Genomic DNA, 18811 nt, shown 5'->3' with positions numbered 1-18811 from the left:
AGCTCGTCTCCACTTGACACAGTATCAGAAGAATAAGGAAAGAATCATGGGTGCTGACATTTCCCCAGAAGTGCAACGACAACATGTGACCGAACGCTATGGTCCCAAGCTCGTGGAAAAGACAGAGAAGGCGCACGACAAAGCCCTCGCATTCAGACCGGGTGACCATAAGGGCAAGGCCGAGGAAAATGATCCGCCTGGAGGATTCGATGATACTCCCTTCCCACATGCACCGGCCGGTTATACGCTGAAATTTACCTTTCATCGTGCGGATAATCTGCCCGCTGCCGATTTCAACACCTTATCGTCCGACCCCTATGTGTACGCTGAACTCAAAACCGACCTACCGAAACGACACAAACAAGATCCTAATGTCGTCTTTCGGACGCCTACAATAAGGAAAAATGTGAATCCCGTGTGGAATGCAGAATGGATTGTTGCGAACGTTCCCGCATCCGGATTCCACCTCAAGTGCCGTGTCTACGACGAGGATCCGGCGGACCATGACGACAAATTAGGTAACGCGCATGTGTTTGTGGATCGCATAACAGAGAACTGGGAGGGGATTAAGGAGCGCGCATATCATCTGAAGAAGCGCGCSGGTAGCAAASGAGCCTATATGGTCAGGACTGTTGTGGCGGCTTGCTCAACCTCACGAGACTTGGACGCAGATCTTATCATCAGTGTCGAGTGTCTCGGACGGACAGAAACCAACAACGGTGCTCATATATATACGGTTGGGCCGATCTACTGGTTCAAACATTTTTCGCCTTTAATCGGGAGACTCTTGAAAACTTCTGGCGCAGCGGCGAATGAAAATGCACAAGGMAAGACCACTCCATATGAGTAAGTTTGCGCAGGATGTTTATAAAAAAGATTTACTAATGACAATATCAGCTTTCAAGCAATCGAAATACAGCTCAAGGGTCCTGTACCCGACGACTTGTATCACCGATATGTCGAGTTCAAGCCATTCGTAGCTGGAATGTTCACCTCACACAGTCTACGAGGCCGAATTTTGAACCGCGCCCTGCATCACCAACACGCTCGAATCTACAATTTCGACCGCAGCACTTTGAACGGAATCTTTTGGGAGCCATGTACAGAGCTGACAAAGCTTTTGCTGGAGTTTGTCGATCATGGTCGTGACGGTCGGATATTCACCTATGTCCTCACACTGGATGGCCAGCTTCGATTTACAGAAACCGGCAAGGAATTTGGCATTGACATGCTGAGTAAACATACTATGCACAGTGATGTTTCTATCTACATTGCCTTTTCCGGTGAATTCTTCGTGCGACCCAAGAAGAAGCACCATCGACTTCGAGAATCTATCACATCTATAAGCAGTAGCAGTCGCCCGAGAAGCAGTACAAGCGGCACGGAACCGGGAACAGAGGATGCCGATGAGGTCGGTAAAGACGAGGATGACTGTTCGGCTTACGAATTGATTATCGACAATGATAGTGGTACGTACCGACCGAACGCAGAGAAACTCCCGCTTCTGCGTGAGTACTTGTCCAAGAACTTCCCTGGCCTTCAAATCACGACACTTGACTGCCAAAAAGACGAGGATCGGATGAACCGCCTCAAGGAACAACGAAGAGCTGAAAAACAACGCGCTCGAGGCAACATGGTTTATACGCAGCAAGTGAACGACTCGTCCTCGTCGCTGTCCAGCTCTGATGAAGAGGACTTGCTCGAGCGCTCGGGGCAGCCTCATGAATCGTCGAATAAACATCATTCATATGATTTAAGCGACGTCAGAGGCAAGTTTCGGAATTGGGTCGAAGCGGCGGATGGGACTGGTGACGGTCATGATAAGGCGATATCAACTGAAAAGCCGCCTCATAACGGAGACATGAACGGACAGGCTCCGAACGACACCCCAGCCTCGACTACAGCCATCGAGGCATGAACGATATCCACGATACGCATGATAGTTTTGACGTTTTCTGTTTCTTGCCTCGATGGCTTTGATTATTTATCCCTACGTTATTTTCATTCTGCTTGTACCTGTATGCATGTATAATTCGGTCTGTTGCGTTTCGAGATAAGCTGACTATGTTTTCGCTTCTGTTACGAGGTCACGACGCGTTTCGGTTGAAATCACTGGCTGGTTTTTTCATTGTCGATGAGTGCTGGCACTTTGAATAGTGTTTTTGTAACCAGGATTGAGTCACTTATGGCAGGTTAATCATGCGATATTCTTTCTACAACTCGTGGATTCGGGGTAAATACGTAGCAGCCTTTGCGGGCAATTCTGTATGAAACACGCTAAGAAGCGATCGACAAGATCTAAAGTTCGCATTCTTCGATTTGTACTTCTTGCTTGAGGCTCGATGAGCTGAAAGAATGAATGAAACAGAATAGGAAAGAAAGACATCGTGGAAGACTCTAGGCAGCTGAGACAGTCTATGTATAGTACGTAGTTGTACTTTGTATTTGCGCAGGCGAAATTAAGCCTTGACTATTGACTAAGTCGTCAATATGGGGCCGTGAATCCCCCCCCACCCAACTTTTACTGGAACAACCACCACCACCAGCACCACCACCACCAGCTACGACCACTCTTCGCTCACTCACTCATTCACTCCTTCTTCAACCATCTCAACTCTCCTTGATTCGCGTCTATACTCGAAAAGTGAATTACTCATTCGATTTCGTCCAAGTCAAACCAACCCCACGAGCAACTAGCGCCGTCTCCCGCCAGACCTTCCGTCATGTGTTCTTTCTGAGGCAACCTTCATTATACTGCGTGACAACACCTCTTTTGTTTTGCCTTGTCCTTGTGTACTTCCGAACCAAGCCACTCTCTGCAAGGCAAAAAAATAAATACTTGCCGTGTTTCTCGACTAGCGTTTCCGATTCCTGTGATTCATCAAGCACAGCGACCATCGAGCTTCGATCTATATAACTCTTTGGCCCACCAAGACCACCTTGCTATGAGACCAGGTTCCGACTCTTGAAGAACTGCCACTCGTCCGGATTTGAACGAAATTTCGACGGCTCGGTGCTCGATGTCCACGACCAATCGCGCTACGTCTATTATTTCGCATTCGCTAAAGAGGACACTACCTTTCGCGCTCGTTTCATGATTAGTCGGGGGAAATGGGGACGGTTTCAAGCAAAATCGATGATTCGGGGACTCTGTTCTTCAAGGATCAGAACAGATGTGAGTTTTCCTCCAGCTCGCGATAGGGGTTTGTCCTTGTGCTAACCATATATCTTGCGCTGATGTTTTAGTTGCGATCGCGAATATTACGGTTCTGAATACGCATGGGCAGGCACTGCTACATCTTACACCAAATGCATTCCCGGCATCAAGGTATGTCGCTGCGCGCGATACTGGCGATGACAGCCCAGTGGAATATGTACAGGTATAGTGACATGCGACTTTGGCAGCCTGAAGTTCCAGATCTAACGCATCGTTCTCAGGATCCCGATCCACCGCAGTCCACATTAACGCCTTCTTTCCTGCTTCGTCTGAACAACGACGACGAACTCTCCTTCAGATTCACATTCATCATCAGGCAGACGCAGTCGGGCCAGGTCTTCAATTCTAACATCAACGGAGTGGCAACTTCCCTACCAGAGACTACGGATACAAATCTCATGGGCCTAACATTTGCGCATGCATCCAACATCAAGGAACTCGACAATCTCATTACGAGAGAATTCCATGCAAATCCGAACTTACAGAATAACACAAATGTACAGCTAGTTGGTGACTTCTCGACGAGTGGAAGTCCTTCTGTGCAGTTTGATTGGACTTGGAAATGGAAACCGCCAAAGGCAGTCGAAGACAAAGGCGGCGGTTGGCGCAACAGTTGTAGTTTTCTTGACTACGATCAACGAACCAACCGCCTGAATACCTTGGCAAACATCACATTCTGGGTCCAAAACACAATACGCCCTGGGTCTAGCCCACAATTGATGTCACCGCCTAATCTGGATATTGGGTATCCTGCGCGCAATCGCATACCGTCAAGTCAATCCTTTTTGTCGCATTTGAGTGACACAGAAGGCCCCACTGGCACGGCAGGACAGTCGGTTAGCCCTGGAGAGTTGGCAACCCCTATTCCACCAGCGTCGTCTTCTTCTGTGCCTGTAGCCAACATGCCGGCTCCAGTCAAAGTCGACCTTCCGTCACGACAAGGCGATGATATGAGCGCCGTAGAAGATGGCCCGCTGTTCCGTGCTACGATGAAAGCCTTGGAGCAGAAGACGGGAAATATGAGAACGAAGATTAAGAAGGTGCTTAAGAAAGCCGAGGCGGCCCATATCGCGCAATTAGCTTGCAACGATGCCGTGTTAGGGTTTATTTCAGCCCTAAACGATGCGTCGAGCTCCAACGCTAATGCTATTCAACCCGCCATGGAGCATTATTTCGAGAGAATTGCCCGGGAGATTCTCAAATACGAACAAATCAACGCCGTTCAGCTCCAGAAACTCGTCATSGAGCCGTTATCGAAATTATATCAGAACGATATCAAGCAGGCAGAATCCAAGAAGAAAGACTTTGATGAAGAAAGTAGGGATTATTACGCCTATGTTGGTCGATACCTGGGACAACGGCAAGATTCGTTGAAGGAGAAGAAACGTGTTGAGAGCGATTCCAAGTATCAGACGAAACGCCGAAACTTTGAGTTGAAACGGTTCGATTACTCTTCTTTCATGCAGGATCTTCACGGCGGACGAAAAGAACAAGAAGTCTTGTCCCACCTTACAAAGTATGCGGAGACACAGGCAAGAAACTACTTGTCAACAGCCAAGAAAGTGGAGGATATGCTCCCACAACTAGAGGCATTGGTACGAGAAGTTGATCAAGCTGATAAGGAGTTCCAATTCAAGCGCACGGAACGTGAAGAGAAACGAAGAGCTTTGGAGAAGAGCAGCAAGACTTATGTTGAACCGGACAGTGTCAGTACCACGGCTGCAATAGGTGCAGTGACTAGTGCGCAGCAACCGGAGTCGGAGCTCAATCGAGCAGATAGTACTGGCTCGCAGCTTAGAAGCGTGCACAGTAACACTTCGTCAATCTCCTCGCAAAACGCCCAATCTCCCGGCCCAGCCGGTTTGACTAGCTCACTCTCTAACGCAAGTTCGACTGGCGGAAATCGATTCAAGGGTATTCGCGATCTTGAGGAACGTGATAATTCGTTGGTTGTTGGCTCTGACAAACAAGGAGGTCCTCAAAGAAAGGAAGGCTTGCTCTGGGCTTTGTCGCGGCCGGGTTCGCATATTGATCCTAAGGGTATTAATAAACAAGCATGGCATAAGTAAGTTTCCTCTTTCAAATGAGTCGATATGAGACGAATCTTTATTAAGTACGTTTGGCCAGGTTTTGGATCGTGCTGGATCAAGGCAAACTGTCTGAATATAGTAACTGGAAACAACGGCTGGATCTGCATATAGAGCCCATCGACCTTCGTATGGCCTCTGTTCGGGAGGCTAGAAATGCAGAACGTCGTTTCTGCTTTGAGGTGATTACCCCTCAATATAAGCGCATATACCAAGCAACTTCAGAAGAGGACATGAGTAATTGGATAACGGCTATCAACAACGCCTTACAAAGTGCCGTTGAAGGGCGTGGTGCGCCGCCATCCATGCCCCCACCATCGACGCACAACGAGAGCAGTTCCATCAGGCGTGATATCGGTTCAATTCTGACCGGTAAAAGCTCTTCCTATTCTGGACAACACGGTTATTCCACTACCGCATCGTCAAATACAAACAGTGTCAATCGACGAACGACTGTGGGTGCACGGCCGAGCTATATTCGCAGCGATAGTAACAGCTATGAAGAGAACCCCGCCAGACTATTGCAGACAATCCGGGATGCCGACCATGGTAATAAGTGGTGTGCGGACTGCGGGTCTACGCTCAAGGTTGAATGGGTATCGATCAACCTCGGAATCGTGCTGTGCATAGAGTGCAGTGGGATCCATCGTTCTTTGGGAACCCATATTTCCAAAATTCGATCGTTAACGTTGGATGTGAACTCTTTCTCGAATGACATTGTGGAGATTCTGTTGCAGGTTGGAAACAGGGTCAGTAATATGGTATGGGAAGCGACATTGGATCAATCATTGAAGCCACAAGCACAATCGACCCGAGAACAACGATTAAAATTCATAACTGCCAAGTACGGTGATCACGCATACGTCCAACCACTAGCAGCGGGGATGTCTCATTATACTACTCCAAACGAGACGCTGTTGGCCTCGATTAAGAAGAACGATATACAAGGCGTCCTTTACGGAATTGCATTGAGAGCCAATGTCAATGCTACAGATCGGTCACGAAACACGCATGCTGTCTTTCTTGCCCTCGCCGCCGCTGACCCAGCCATCCCCGGTTCTACATCACCCGGATTCTCTCCAATGAGCACAGCCAAACAACCACCGCCCAAACCCATTCCCTTCCCTATTGCCGAACTGCTCGTACAAAACGGAGCAGAGATCCCGCAACAACCAGCACCTATACTTCTTTCACCAGCAGCACAATTATATATCAGTCAACGCACGGCTACCGTGTCAAGCTCCTACTCATCATCAACATCAAGCGCCACAACTAATAATAATATACCGAGCTCCGGCAGATCATCGGCCACCGACACTTTGTCCTCCCTACCCCTGATCAGAGGGGGATCGACTTCTGAATCACATTCGGCGGCGCATGCTCTTGCACCGCTAGACAGTAGGGAGCGAGAAAAACTTCAAAAGAGAGGTAGTGCTGGTGCAAGATTTGCAGGCAAAGTTTCATCTTTGGGCATTGATAAGTGATTGAGGCGGGACGATTAGTCAATCTTGATTTTTGGATATACACTATGTATTTGCATGATACCTTTGTTTTATCTCGTCTCAATATCGCATTGTTTAATTTATGAAACGGCCATTCATTGCTGGACCATCACGATGGTTTTATGGTTATCCTTTATGCTTTTCTGTCTGACCACATTACTCTTGATATACTGTGAGACCGCCTTATTGTCATGTCATGTTAGCCTCATTGACATCGCCTTGCTTCTTTTGATCCCCTCTACCTCCGATGTTCATAAGTTACGAAGCATATAAGCCAGCCATCTTGTGCTGTCTTGCAGGTTTACTTCGTTGCATCGTCGAATCTATCAAATGTGTCCCTAATGCATTGATCGGTATCCACATGCAGATATCGATCTTGTACATATGTATATATCATTCCTAGATAGTATAACACTCCCGGCGGGCACGTTCATCATCAAATTGTCTCGATTCTATCCTACCCGTGTAACATGGTGTTTGTACACTATGTCCTTAGCCTTTCACTGCTGTATGATATAGCAACAACACTTGGTCCTCACAACACATTAACTAGATCATGCCGTTAGGCATCTATTTACTCACAAACAGGCATCTCCCTTCATTCCCAACATCCCTTGAAATTGACCATCAAGCCGGGAATCAGCATCAACTCGGAAACCCCAGTGGCAAAAGTCTCAACGTTTCTTCTCCCTTTTACTTTTCTCTTTTCTCTTTTCTCTTCTACTCGTATCAGCCGGAGCAACCGGCATGCCGAGTCATACGATACTGATTTGTAGCATGTCTGATCCATGAATTGGTACTTGTCATGTTGGGTCTTCCGGGTCTAGCATGTGAAACCCTGATCGAGCTAGCTATGGGACTGTTATACGATATCTACGAAGTCAGGAGAATCAGTGGCAGCCTCATTTCAATCGTTGCCACTCTACAAGCGATGAGTCAAACTGCTCCCCATTCTAAAAGATAAATTAAAGTGGCTTGCTCCAGTGGCTTGCTCCAGTGGCTCCCCGAGTGGCTAAGATCATCGGCCTCAGTCCAGTGGCTGAAGGCCTGAACCAGATGATTTTGAGTCATAACTTTAAATGTCTAAACTATTGTACGTATCTTCAGGCAGATGTTTTCTCTCCGCGCTTACTGGTAGCATGCAGCCCACATGGACCTTGAACTACTATGTAGTAATGCCCTGTACATGCATAGTGTGGGTTCCCGGGATGCTGAACGGGTATGTAGTACCTACAAACCGGTGCATATTCCGCACATCCCGCTAGCTTGAGGGCCTCCACATTCACTTAATGAGACGTTAGGGCTTGGATTAGAGTTTTCGAGTTCACTGCGAACCTATCAAGTGCATGAGAATTCATTCAACATGTCAATTGATCAAATTTTTATATAATGAATACGTCTTTAGGATTTCATAGCATAAGAAATCTCTGCATTTTATGGGGATCTAGGTTAGTTTGACTTGATTGAGCATGTTGGTTGTATCCACTACTGCTTGGGAATACGTATGCGATACGGAGTATAGTTTGTAGATGTCAATATCGGAAAGCTCCGCATGGGTTGAAAATCGTGGCACTGCCCAGCCACAATGTCTAATATCTCTGACCGGGTATAAATATGGATCACAAGATTCCAAATCAACAAGCCACGCAACGCAATCGCTTCCAGTCGGCATGTGTACCAAACAGGAAGTTCTCGGAGATTCGTTAGAGGGCGTATGTGACGTTCGCCACCGAGAATTCGGATGCAATTGGCTCCCGAAGCCGGGTCCAAGGAGCATGGATATGGATAACACGGGATGGTTGTCAAGCCTCAGCAATGCCGACCCGGATAGCCTGGTCAGTGGTCACATGTGATAACTGAATTACTCCGTAGAAGGCGAATCGGCAGGTGGCGTGGKGGGTGCAAGCCACAATGGAGAATGCGTCTTCCATATGTCAAGAAGAACACGAATGACGGGTGGTGGAAGGGAGTCGTTGGTATATGAAGTCGAAACTCAATCATGCTGTTCATGGTTGATTGGCCATATTTTGCGTTCGTCTGGGGAAATCAGATCCACTTATAAGCGCCGCATACGTCTGTGTGGCGCGTCTTGTACGCGCTCATTGGCCTAGATAGGGTTAGGGCTACCCACACTTCGATAGACCCACCTAAATCTACGTGCCCGTTCCTTTTTTTGGATCCCCCAGTCCACGCCTTACTTCTACTGGAAAGTCGGGTTAAAGATTGAAAAAAAAGCGTTGTAATAACCTCTATTTCAACGTCGCCTCACCAATGCTTGCTCACCGTACTACCTACTCCTTGCGCACTAGTCCGATAGGATTTGCATTTGATTTCTAGTGTCTTGCATGCAACGCTTTCTATTTGACAGCGGTCGTCGCTTTATGTCTCAATTTGCTGTATGCACTTGGTAATGAATCCCGGTTGTGTCTCTCTCGTTATGCCCACTTGATATACCTGTACGTCGATTGTTTGGGCAGAGGTATATCACGATGAAACAGCCCACATATATACTACGTCAAATTTCAGTCCTTGAATGCCACTTGAAACGAAAAGAAGAGTTGGGACAGCCTCCGATCGATGACGTGTAGACACGAGTGTATTCCCAGTCTCGAATGGGACGATTTCCGACTTCAGCTATTGATCATTGATCGAAAATGTGGCATGATCCGGTTTGCAGAGAGGCTACAAAGAAGTTCTCCGCGGACATCCGTAGGCACATGATTGATTAACCTACCCATCAATCAAGTGGGCTTTCGCGTCAGCAGTCTGCCATAACGGACAGTTGAAAGTCGGAGAATTTTCCCACTATCCCTCAGCTGTGGCAAATGCCACAGTCATCCCGATAATAATTTATCGCAAATTTATCGCTTCCAATCCATTCTTGTCTTGGTTGGGCCGTTCGAGCATAGAGTTACGAAGCTGATAGGGTAGACGATTGCGGATCGGAAGCGTAGCGACTTATGTTGATCATAGAACGAAGCGTAGTGTTATCCTATAAAACGTCGCGGTCAGGGTCAGGGACTCAGTATGTGAAGGTGGGAGTGACGAGGATAAGAGAAGGAAAAAAATTATAATCAGCCGTTAGAGGGGCTTAGTTGGCTTTAAACGGCAGTAGACTTAGCAGAAAGGGGAAGAGGGGGGACGGGTTCGCCACAGTGGGCGACGTCAATCATGACTCGATAGGGAAATGTGGGAGATCTCGTGACTCATCAGTCAGGCACCACTTTGATCGATCGATGAAGACCAGCACAAGTTGTTTACAAAATAAATAACGCATAGCCCGTTTCCACATGTCAGGCATGTTCAAGTAGACTGCCATAGAAGATCATCAGTTACTAGTTGAGCCTGTACGACTACTTTCTTGCACGCGTGTTTGCAAGGTCACGTTGTCTTGAAGGTCTATGTGTATGATCAATTCACCTTTCTACTGAGTATGTAGTAGACACAACTTTAGTTGAATGCTTGAGCTGCCAAGTTCTAGGCGGGGACATCAAATGCACGATTGTAAACTATGAGTAGGCAATGCCCTGGATCGACGAATCAGCATCCGCCTCCGCAAAATAGTACCACCATTCCCTGTCGACATATGCACTCTAGGATGATAGACAAGAGATGTTGACTTCATCAAGATATTCTTAGAAATGGTTATATCATTATGAACAGGCTATGACTGTGAAATGATTCTATCTGAAGAAATAAGACGTCAAGTCATGCAGGGACTTTTTGACAGGCATAGCCTTGCATACTTACTAGGTAGATCCCGAACACGTACCCGAACTGTATCTGAATCATACTCATTCATGGCTTGCATCGTTGTAAGGATTTCCGCGGACTCGATATGGCACAGTACGTATGTATCGATACTCATCCGGATACGCGCCATACCGCAAGCGGCAAGGGACGTATCGAACGATTGGCTGGTATCTCATACCGGCTGTGATGGTACAATGCTTCCTTTCGGTACCCGTATCGATCTCCGTACAGACACATTGTATTACATTGGATGTATGTTGTTTTTTTTGTCAGCTAATTACGGCGATAGTCAATGCCTAGCAGTCAGGCATAAATACATGCTCTGAAAGCATGTTTGGCATTGGCAGAGTATAGCTCTAAAACTGTCTCTTACTTGGACGTGAACCTCGCTGTCAGTTCCAGAGCGGAGCAAGCCGCATTTTTCACTCCAGCCCGATCACCCAATCAGCGCCAGTGGTCGCCTCAAATCGTCAGTTACGAATACTACTCATAGTATGTACTACGTACCATGTAGTAGAACGGACCAGAAGCGTCTAAGCCCAAGCTTCGAGGCTAGTGGTACTGTACCCGTTTTCGATCCCCAAAGTATGGATACCACGCACGTAAGTCATACAATTTCTGTAATTTACGGGTTCTTGCTGCCTTTGCCACCACAAAAACTAAACACGATTTGATTGGCGGAAAGTCAGAAATAAATCGAAGATTGATAGCTCTTTGGACCACAATAAGACTCGAAACACGAGTCCAGTAAACCGATGGAGATGCGGCCTTAATTGTGGACGACGCCTGGGGAGCCCTCGTATGGATATCTTGATCTTTACAATACATGTATGGGACAGATCCCGCCAATCAGCTGGCATGGCAGCTTCAGCCGACGACCTCATCAAACCACGAGCCTGCGGAGTATTAGCTACGTGCTTCGGACGTATTGAGCTAAGAATTAACAATGCCCGCTGTGGGATGCGTCCGGTGGCTTGTTCCCACAGACGCATTTCTACCGTACATGCCACTCTAGGAAACTTTGCAGGTGGCGAATCACGAGACCGTTGTCTTGAATCATTGTTTCCCTTACCTCTTGAGTTGTGAAAGCCGACGAAAGGGTAGAGTGAAGCGAAGCCTTATACATAGTACATAACAGAAACAGCCACCGCAGGGCTCATATCTACCGTACCAATCAGTCCAGTCAACTAATCAGACAGTCATGAAAGCGCCACAGCGATCTACAAATCAGAGTCCTCGTAATACTGAAAGGAGGGTAAGCCACATTCGTAATTGTACCTAGGCAGAATTTCCCCGTTTCACGGATCCCCCAACTGCTGCTTTGCTCCATCTTATACTCGGATACTGTATATAGTGTATTGTAATTGCTTTATGTATTCGATGTACTCAATGTATTCAATGTATTTGGTATTTCTGGGTATTGATGAGTCGTAAAAGACCCAATAAAATCAGAGCTGTCAGGTACATCCACTGTCCGAATACAGTAGGAGTACTATAACTCACAAAAATGGAGAACTAAGCCAAAACTGTGGGCACGTTCAAGGAATGGAAAATAAAGTAATTGGATCCGACGTTGTGCATATGAACTTGGAATGATCTTTTTCCTATGGTTACTGCATATGTGTTTTTTTTTCCTTGTGTGTGGCTTGCATAAAATAGGTCGGGCTCTTCGAGAGAGGTACAAAAATCCAACCAGTACTTTCCTGTATGTGAGAGAACGATCGATATCAAACATTCTACTTTAATCTCATTTTTCTATGGGCCTGCTCGTGCTTTCTTAATTATTTTCGGAGACATTGCTCCACTAAATTTATTCCTTATATGTTTCGATTGACAATTCGTCTATCCTGATACTCCATATTTTTGAAAAGCCGCTCTGCTATAGGTTATTCAGTTTTCCTTGAACTTGACCCGAATGGTACAAAACTCTCAAGCCCCCTTGTCAATCTGCATGTTGACAGCTTAGTCTGTGGCGTAATTCATCTCACGTCGTGCTTCTATCTCGGTTCTAAAGATAAAAAGCTCAGCTTCGGCGCCTCACCAAGAGACTAACGTGTCAAAAACGCTGATCAATTGTGGCTGTTGTTTGTTTTCGAACATCATACGCCACCTTTTTTCGTTTTTGATGATTCATAGCACACAAGGTAAGCCTAGCCCATTAAACCCTGGTGGATCGCGAGCTCTCCTTGGATTTCAATGCACTTCGGCAGCGCCAACAATCAGGTCTAGCCTCAATGTGCGCTGTGCCTTAGTGCAGCCTTCGCCAATTTCAACCCTGAAATAGGAATCCTGGATCAACCGAGAACTCCACCATACTCAGTCCCATTCACGATTCCAATTCCCCATATCGTACAGACCGAAATTACTAACACTTTGTCCGAAAGACTTGGTCTCTGCTCGTGTCAGTACTCGGTATCTTCGCCACAATTGAACATACGGCTGTGGAGATCGAGGTAAACAAACCTCAGCCCTACCTTGACCCAATCAATCCTGGTAGGTAGACATTTCCTTGCCTCATTCTGATCTCACCAAACATCACCCGTTCGTTCCTGGTGCTTTGTAAGAGCCCTGCGGAAAAGACAGCCCCTGCGGGTCTAGCCTCTCGGTCTTGAGTCGCGTCTGTCTATTCAAGCGCTTCTCTCCACTTAGCTCCATCACTCCAATCGTTATAGTATGGCTCACTATTCTGTATTTGATAACAGGAACAGACCTCTCGGCCCGGAAACAAGTATCTTCTTGCCTCCACAATAAACGCAACGCTGTGCGTGCGTGTCTTTGCGCGAGTCTCCTCTCGGATGACCTCTCATTTCTCCAGCGGCGAAAAAAAGGTAAGCTCCTTCTTTATTTCTCTCAATTCCACTTCCTGTTGCTGCCTTAATCCGATGGCAAACAATTTAAACCCCAAGGCATCCAGTTTCGAATCTACCTCAAGCTACAAGTGAGACGATCAGTACTTCTAAACACGGACCTAACTTTAAACGTCGACAGGCCCGCGATTAAAGCAAGCCAGGTGCTAATCCATAGCCCGGACAAGCCCGCGCCTCTACGAGGGAGTGGCTGAGAAAGGACCAGCTAGGCCTCCTTTTACTTAATCTTCAGTAGGTAAGGTGGCTCTACCCCCCCCAGCCGGCTTCTGTGGCTGCCCAATTTGCGCTTCTCACAATCACCCTTTGCCCCCTGTAGTGTTGCTTGGCTGTGCGAGCAGCTGATTGGACTATTTGTCTGCGAGCATCTTGATCAACCCTTATAACCCTCATTTTGTGCACACTTTTGCATCGTTTGGTCGCTTTCTTCGATCATTTTCAGAACCACAAGCAATCTTCACTCTTGCACAGACTCATCGCCTGATTTGGGGGAAGTTTTCCTCGATTCCAAGCCTCTTTTCGAGCTGGCGAATCGCACACATATCTTGTCTGTGTAAATTCTTTCCAAATAAGCACCGTGACCCCCGCTTTACTGGCCCGCTGTCACTGTCTTCGGATATTACAGCCGCTTCATGATTCTGATGTGGACAAACTTCGCACTGGCAGTTCTTGAACATCAAACACTGGGCTCTGGCTGAATGGCAAAGGTTCCCGCGTCATACCGGCCTGGAATGTGAGGAATATAAGCCTATCTCTGACTCGTTACCGTTGCTTTTCTTGCTAGGGGAAAAAGTGTTGTTGGTGGGATGTCGAGATTCTGAGCGGGTTGATGCTCATTGCCACTTTGTCCTTTGATGAATCCTTTTTCCTTTATTGCTCTTTTGCGTTTTCAAAATTTTTTTCATTCTATAGTCGGCTGACCACAATATTGTTCGTGTTAGACTCAAGGCACCGTCACCAAGTCAACGACCTTTAGGACTTGGTAGCCGAGGATAGTCGGTTTTCAGGTAAGTAGATACCCATGACTCTTGTTGCACTTTTCCCATCAAAACAGTGATTGAGCGATGATCTGACTTTCATCTTTCCAGTTTGAAGACTGCCACACGTCGCTGTGTACACTTTCCATACGCTGTTCGCATCCATGGGCGATGTTTCTTCGGACCACTCTCAAAGTTCCGGCGATGGGGTTGCTGAAGGAACCATGTTACCAAAGCGAGAACCTATCTCGGCTGGGGGCGAACACGGTTCGTTAGGTATGTTCTTCGTTCAGCGTCTGTGAATATAGTCATGGCGTACTGACAAGATCGCTCAGGTAATTCTTCCTTAGACTTTACACAAAGCATCGAGCCACCAGGACTTTCACGTCAGACCGCGCAGTCAACAAATGAATATCAACCAGCATCGCACGATCCTTCTTCCTCTGGGAACCTAGCAACAAGCCCTGCGACATTGAATATGAACGAAATGACATCCGCATTGCCGTCTTATCCAGGCCCCTCACGATCGTTTTCACAACAGAACGTACAAATGCAGTTCATACCAACGCATCAATCACAAGGAATGATGTACCCAGTTCACCAGATGCCGTACGTCAACACGAACGCTCCAGGGGGCACGATGTACAACATGCCTTACTCCCAGCCTTACCACAGTTCGTACATACATCAGAATTCCCAGCCTCAGGGAGGTTATTCTCCCTACCCTGCCTCCCATCATCATCAGACTGGAACACCCATACACCCACAGCCTTCAGGATATAATCAGTCATATTACACACAGCACCAGTACAATCCTGGTTATGGTGAATTGCAAGCCGGAACATCGAATACGCGCTTGGAGGCACAATCACGTAATTTCAATAATGATTACCGCCGGGCTCAGCTGGCACCACTTTCTACCACGAGAGAGCAGGAGAATCGAAGGACTTCGATGAGTTATGATGTTTCCTCAACAATTGTCGATGGGTCGTCACGCATGAAGCAGTCACGGGCACCTTTGGCCGGCTCAGGTTTGTGAAATCCCACAGGCCTACCCTGTACCGCACCTGCTAACTCATTCTGCGCCTTCCAGATCACGGCCCGGCGCGACTGTCATTTGCAGTTTCTCCTAGCATGCCACCGAGGGGGCCTCCACGAAAACCGAAGCAATCGGGACACGCTTTGTGGGTCGGCAACCTTCCTCCCTCGACCAACGTTCTTGATCTTAAGGATCACTTTTCCAAAGATGCAACAAGCGACATCGAAAGTGTGTTCCTGATCTCTAAGAGCAATTGTGCTTTTGTGAACTATAAGAGCGAGGCTGCTTGTGCAGCAGCAGTGGCAAGATTTCATGATTCTCGTTTTCAGGGTGTGCGGTTAGTTTGTCGTTTGCGTAGAGGTGCCAGTGCCGCTAGCTCAGGCCAGAGCAACCCGATGTCGTCTCGACCGGGAGATGAGGGTCAAGCTCGGGGTCAAGAAGAGAACAGGGAGCCGAGAGTTGTAGAAGAGTCTCTTGTTAGCCGCGCGCAACGGTCCTCGAGAGTCCCAGATCGATACTTCATTGTCAAAAGTCTAACACTGGAAGACTTAGAACTCAGTCGTCGGAGTGGTATCTGGGCGACTCAGACTCACAATGAAGCAGCTTTAAACCGAGCATATGAGGTATGGACCCCCTAAATGACTTATATATAGTCTGCGGTCGTTCTTTTCTAACAAGTCTTTTGTCACAAAGTCTGCGGACAATGTGTACTTGATCTTCTCAGCGAACAAATCTGGAGAATATTTCGGGTACGCGCGAATGGCGTCTGCTATCACTGATGATGAAGCGCTCGCTCTCGAGGCGCCTTCACGACCGGAGAACCCCCCGACTGAAGCTGATGACTTGGAGGTCCTTCCAACCGAAGCAACGCAAACGGCTCCGAAAGGGCGGATCATTGACGATTCGGCGCGCGGAACGATATTTTGGGAAGCGGATTCATCTGAGGATGACCGACACAGTAACGACGGTCACGAAGACGAGGCGAGTAGCCATAACAGCGGCAATAATGGTGAGGAGGAGGAGGAGGAGGACGACGACGACGACGACGATGATGAAAACGAAGCTGGAGTCGAAGACGCCAAGCGCGAAAGAATTACGCCGGCGCTGGGTGGAGAAGATGCTATACTCGGTGGTCAGACATTTGGGAAACCGTTTCGTATCGAATGGATCTCTATCGAGAGAGTTCCTTTCTATCGCACGCGAGGTCTACGCAATCCATGGAATTCCAATCGTGAGGTCAAGATCGCTCGTGATGGCACTGAGATCGAGCCTAGCGTGGGACGGAAGTTGACGCAGCTTTTCCATGTCCATCCCAGTGTGATGTCCGCCGGCGGGCAACACGGTCCGGGATACCAGCGATCATATTGAGAAGCTCGAATTTCCGATATGTCTGTGCAGAAGATGATTGGTTTTCGAAGTTGGGGGGGAAATTGATAGCGGTCGGAATGATATGGGATGTCATAGTCGAGTCTAGCGGGAAAGCGCCGACTGGGCAGTATACGTACGAGGAAGGAGCGGACAACCTCCTTCTTCAGTCAGGCTCTGCACTCTCGAGTCTACGATTTTATGAAAACAGAAAGGTGCTTTAAGTCTTTTCTGTCCTTGCATCATTGGGAAACGAGTAAGATCTTACGAATCGTGGTTTTCGATGCTTCTAGGTACACAAAGTTTTTATGTTTTCTGCCAAAAAATAATCATTGGGGGGACCCCGGGTACATATACGGATAACGGGAGGGAATCATTTCATCATCAAGCCTATTGTGTCTTCTATTATATTTTCTTTCAAGCATACGACATGTCTAGTCTTCTGTGTTCGTTTTCATTTGCATTCATAGGGTGTTTGAAGATTTGGGGATGTTTTCCTTTTCTTTCGCGCTTAGCCAGCCAGTGTTTTAGAGGGAAGAGTGTATTCATGTCTCTGATCTTCAATGCAAACAACATACCCTTCTTTAGCATTGTCTGTTGAGCTATCTAGATATATGAATATAGAAATTAGAGCTGAGGGAGAAAAGATAGATAATGAAGCTTACGTAAAGGCTTGTCTGCTCTTAATTAACAGCTACAAGACGGTTTAGAAGTTACAATTATACTGCAAGAAGTTTAAATTAATTAGCAGTACGACACGTACCATCCTATGGCCTTGTTAAGCATAAGCACTCGGGAAAGTTAGCAGAAAGAAAAGTTGCACATGTGAAGGGGGCTGCGAATCATATGCCACAGTGTATTAAGTTTGTCGTACATGTGCAAGGCATAGCAAGGATGATTATATGAAAGTAGCGCAGAAGGATATTCCTGGATGCAGGTTGCTCATTTCTATCCCGTCAAATGATCGAATCAGCGCTGATGGCTGTTGCTATGTCCTTCTCTTGCGTCGACGAAAAATCCAGGTGGCACACTGGAAATAATTCTATCACTCGCCCCCTAAGAGCCAAGCAGACTAAGTTAAAGGGCTCGAGGTCTAGCATCCCATGGGACACAGCTAGGTGCTGTCCAGCACCCATTCCGGGGTAGAAAGTGCGGGGTTGGATGTATGCCAATCTTATCACTTGGATGTATGCTATTGGATTGTGGGCCATACTAACATCGTAATCAAAGTCTCTTTTCTTCAAAGAAATGCTGGGGCCTGTCAGGAAACGAGACATAATTCGCCGAGGTGGTCAAACGCCTAAAGTTTCGACCAGACAGCGAAATACGATTCGATGCTGATGGATTCGACCCCATGGTCTCGGTTTAGTGGACTTCACGTCATAGACTCGTCGACAGTCGTGGCGAGTCTATCTGTTTGACTGTAAGCTCCAGTCTCGTTCGCGTCGAATGCAAGAGAGAGGTTTCCTCGAGCGTTGCCAACATGCTCCAAGTGTCACGGAGCGGTGGTAGACAACTTGGATCCGTGATTCACTCAAGAATGCGACAACAAAGTCGGTGGCTTATGTAAGGATTAAGGATTAAGTTGCCAGGGTGGTCAGGCTAGGCCGAGTGCGGCTACGGTGTGCTTTTCCTGCTGCGGCTAACCCTATCGGTCGAGTGGTGTAGTATACTACAATGTATGCAGCTTCACTTGCTCCCGACCGTTCGTGGATTCCAATCTTCGAATCTCATGTTCTGCGGACTGGCCCAATCACCGCCGGGCTTCTGATTGATCATCAGCTTGCATGGCATTAGATAAGCATTCGTCCCGGATGTAACTCAGTTATGTAGTAGCTTCCTTGCTGATGCCGTGTATAACAATGCATGATGCGTCTGTAAGCATTGCCCGTTATGGATTACTGATAGGAACACTGAATGCACAGCGATCATTGGTTGCATCTCTCCACGGCACACACAGCAGGAGATCGATCCATGATCCATCCGGCCCAGCCGCTCCTTCCCTTC

At 47.4% G+C, this 18811-nt stretch overlaps 3 protein-coding genes across 3 annotated transcripts; all 3 read left to right on the top strand.

Moving 5' to 3' along the window:
* Positions 1-46: 46 nt before the first annotated feature.
* BHQ10_009953 (uncharacterized protein) lies at positions 47-1918 on the top strand (the record flags this gene model as incomplete). The annotated part of the gene is made up of 2 exons (XM_040882924.1): positions 47-846; positions 898-1918. 2 exons carry the CDS (start codon positions 47-49, stop codon positions 1916-1918), a joined length of 1821 nt encoding a protein of 606 aa, XP_040738455.1.
* Positions 1919-3111: 1193 nt separating this feature from the next.
* BHQ10_009952 (uncharacterized protein) lies at positions 3112-6788 on the top strand (the record flags this gene model as incomplete). The annotated part of the gene is made up of 4 exons (XM_040882923.1): positions 3112-3175; positions 3247-3380; positions 3439-5282; positions 5345-6788. 4 exons carry the CDS (start codon positions 3112-3114, stop codon positions 6786-6788), a joined length of 3486 nt encoding a protein of 1161 aa, XP_040738454.1.
* A 7776-nt stretch (positions 6789-14564) lies between these two features.
* BHQ10_009951 (uncharacterized protein) lies at positions 14565-16807 on the top strand (the record flags this gene model as incomplete). The annotated part of the gene is made up of 4 exons (XM_040882922.1): positions 14565-14676; positions 14736-15431; positions 15494-16062; positions 16118-16807. 4 exons carry the CDS (start codon positions 14565-14567, stop codon positions 16805-16807), a joined length of 2067 nt encoding a protein of 688 aa, XP_040738453.1.
* Between the last annotated feature and the right edge of the window lie 2004 nt (positions 16808-18811).

The sequence above is a fragment of the Talaromyces amestolkiae genome (assembly GCF_001896365.1).
Source record: "Talaromyces amestolkiae strain CIB chromosome Unknown scaffold28.1, whole genome shotgun sequence".
Lineage (NCBI taxonomy): Eukaryota > Fungi > Ascomycota > Eurotiomycetes > Eurotiales > Trichocomaceae > Talaromyces > Talaromyces amestolkiae.
The sequence above is the reverse complement of the archived record's forward strand: the minus strand, read 5'-3'. Positions and strand labels throughout refer to the sequence as shown.